The following is a 3,203-nucleotide window of genomic DNA, read 5'->3' on the forward strand; positions in this document are numbered from 1 at the left end:
CCGACGATTTCTTCCTTATTATTGACCCAAACACTTTACAAATGCATATTTGGGAACTTCTTACGTCGAAAGGAATCGATTGAGCTCAAAAAACAGGCATGTGAAATTTTGATTTTTGGTCAAAATTTTTCCAAGGGTGGAGGTCGATTTTTTGAAAAAAATTTTTTTTTCCGAAATGTCCTAAATTTTACGTCATATCTAGCTCACGGACGCGAGGAATGCGTCGAACTCATTGAAAAACATGCTCGAAGTTTCAGATCCGAAATAATAGACATTTTCGGCACATTTTAAGCGTTTTTGAGCTTTCACGATCTTTAACCGACGATTTCGTTCTTATTATTGACCCAAACACTTTACAAATGCATTTTTTGAAAAAATTAAAATTTTCTCAAAACGTCTTATTACTTAAAACTGAAAATGCACCCCAACGCAAAATAAAATTTCCATTCCAAACTCAAGTGAAGAGCAGATTGTCTGCAATTTCGATTCAGCCCGACCGGATTTAGTTAGCGTTTGCCCTATTTTCCTGTATCTACAAATTGCAATTTTCCAAGTTATTGACCGAAAAAGTGGAATATAATCGGGCGCAACAACGGTCTGAAGCGAAACGAGGCAAATATTTGCCGTTTCTTTATTAAATCTTAACTTTTTCGTCTAAAGGTGCCACCGACTAGAAGAGCGATGAGATTGAAAAAGTTTCGCACCGAATCAGTAAAACGCGGTCTTTGATTTCATTAGATTTTCTCGCTTAAATCAATGGCAGCTATTTACTTTTCAATTAGTTGGTTGGTTGTTTATTAGGAAACTTCCAGCTCAGTTGGCGTCTGGAGGCATTTTACGCTGAGAAAATCGACAGAAAATAGTCAGTTGTGATGGAGAGAGGAAATGTCTCAATAAGTCCAACGAGTGAAGTGGACAATCTTTAACAACTTTAATTGGTTATGAGAGGAAATCGGGAAGCAGATTTGAAAAATAGCTTGGGTGGCGTGAAAATTGACGAAATGTGAACAGAATGTTGCCATTTTCGGCTATTTTCAACTACTGTTTTAATCACAATTTATTTGTTTGTTTCAGGCGATATCACCCAAAAAGGTTACGAAAAGAAGAGAACCCGACTGTTGACGCCCTACGTGCCTAAGCAAAATTCAAGTAAGTTCACTAGTTGGAAATGTCAATACAAGTTCGTATAAAGACCGTGATGCAATGAAGATAATTGGGGATTTTTTCCTAAAAATAGCGTGTTTTCCCCACAAATGTGATTAATTTGACTAGTTTCAACATGAGTTAAGTCCCCCGAGCAAAAGTTTACATAATCAAATTCATGAACTACTTGAATTGCGCATAAAAGTTGCAATAACTAAAAAATATATGCGTCTCCTGGCACGATCCTGCCTCGATTCCTGCCCGTTAGCCATCTTCAAACCCTTTTATTTCGATCGTTAAATTTTAGCGGCTATTTGCCATTTTCATATATGGAACTTTGACTGAATGGCCTCATGTAATAAAATCCTGCCGCGGGGCTTAACAGAACCCATACAGTTGCAGTCCTTTTTGCGATTTTGCTCAACTTTTCATAAAAACTAATGTTCTCGGTTAGTTTGCTCAAGATTATCGCGTGAGTGCGCATCCATCCAATTCTAGCAAACATATTTAGCAAAGTAAACATTTCAGGTATTTGCAGTCTAGCAAGTTCCAACTTGGCTGGGAACTTAATTAGATGGGTCTTATGGGACAATGTACATAAGGATTCCACTCAGACTAGTTCCAGGTTATGTTCAAATTACCGACTATTTCGCTCTAATTTCAATTTCACTGGGTTCAGTTCCAATCACTTATCTTAAATGTTTTGCTGCGATTGTTCTAATTTTGTGGAAAATTCCATCTCAATTTAACACGCACGTTTTGCTTCGGTTCGACTGTTTCCAATCGCCTAATGGAAACTGAGTTCCATTCAGGGACGTGGCCGGCATCGGTGCGCTCACTCGCACTCATAAGGTGTGATGAGAGATGCAACACGCCTGCGAGCTGCTGTGTTCCAAACTGATGCCTTCACCGCTTAAAATCTCCCAGTTTTAAGCCTATAAAAACAAATCTAAAGTGAGTGTTGGCAAAACTGGTCATCTTTATTCAGCTTTGTAACTAAAATTCCGTATTTTTTTTTGAGTCTGGAAGCTTTATCGGGGATTTTTTGCATTTTCTTATTTCTTCATACTTGGAAATGTCTGCATAATCAACAAAGAATGTAACTTCTCTGCCCTGTCTGTTTCCTTTAGGGCTCGCCCCACTTAATAGCACTTCGCACAGCAGATTCTTCGGTCACTTTTGATATTAATTCGAAATTTTGCGCAAAGTTTTAAGCCGGACGAGACTTCAAATTAACATTCACCGACCGCAAAATTTTAATAATGCTTCCAAAGGTTTATTAAAACCGTTGAGCCGGCGACTTGACTGAATAGAGRAATTGGAGTTTGAAACAAARGAAAAATGCATCGAGTTTCTGTTTGGAAGTCAATATAAACTTGAAATTTTTASGATTATCTTCATTRCATCTTCCCCCAAAAAATGACGCATTAAAGAACCTTGCGTGGATTAATATGCTGCAGTAGTGAGGAAATACATTTAAAAGCCCGAAAAGTTGTGATTAACATTGGTTAGAGCATGCGTTTCCGCTAATCCTCCATTTTACTAACCCGCATTTGTGTGAATTTGTTCGAACAAGACACAAGAAGGAAATTCAAGACATTTTAAAGTTTTAAGATGCAAAAATCAATCAGCCTTGAGCGTTTATTTCGTTCAAGTGTCCCGAACCGCCGGGTTTTAATAACGATTAATCCTCAAAAAATCGAAAAAAATACTCCTTTGCAGCGCTAGGGCTATTCTAAACGTGCATTTAACAGAGTAAGTGAAACGCCACAGTAGACAAAGAAAAGTTTCAATTGTTGTGAAATTTCGTCCCCAATCACAAGGGATTTCTTAGTTGTAGATAAGTTCTATATTGTTGAGGCGGATTCATTTTTTTACAAACTTCTTTTTGGGTATTTCGCCTCAAAAATTTTTGCCTTTAAAAAAGACAGAATTTCCTCACGTCTTTTATTGCAGATTGATAATTAGTGCTCCTATTTCGCAATAAGAACGAATTATTTATCAAAAAGTAATGAAGAACTATCACCTAGAGGGTATCCTGCGACACACTTAGGCTCAAG

The 3,203-nt window shown here is 37.4% G+C and overlaps 1 protein-coding gene across 1 annotated transcript in view; it reads left to right on the plus strand.

Moving 5' to 3' along the window:
- The window catches only part of LOC109545764 (disco-interacting protein 2), a 126,627-nt gene that overhangs the window by 88,038 nt on the left and 35,386 nt on the right, over positions 1–3,203 (plus strand). The window contains exon 6 of the mRNA XM_048669148.1: positions 1,075–1,149. Coding sequence (XP_048525105.1) covers positions 1,075–1,149 — 75 coding nt within the window. The remainder of the gene's footprint in view (positions 1–1,074; positions 1,150–3,203) is intronic.

The sequence above is a fragment of the Dendroctonus ponderosae genome, unplaced genomic scaffold (genome assembly GCF_020466585.1).
Source record: "Dendroctonus ponderosae isolate FM_Combo_2020 unplaced genomic scaffold, Dpon_F_20191213v2 Dpon_F_20191213_8, whole genome shotgun sequence".
In the NCBI taxonomy this organism is placed as follows: Eukaryota; Metazoa; Arthropoda; class Insecta; order Coleoptera; family Curculionidae; genus Dendroctonus; species Dendroctonus ponderosae.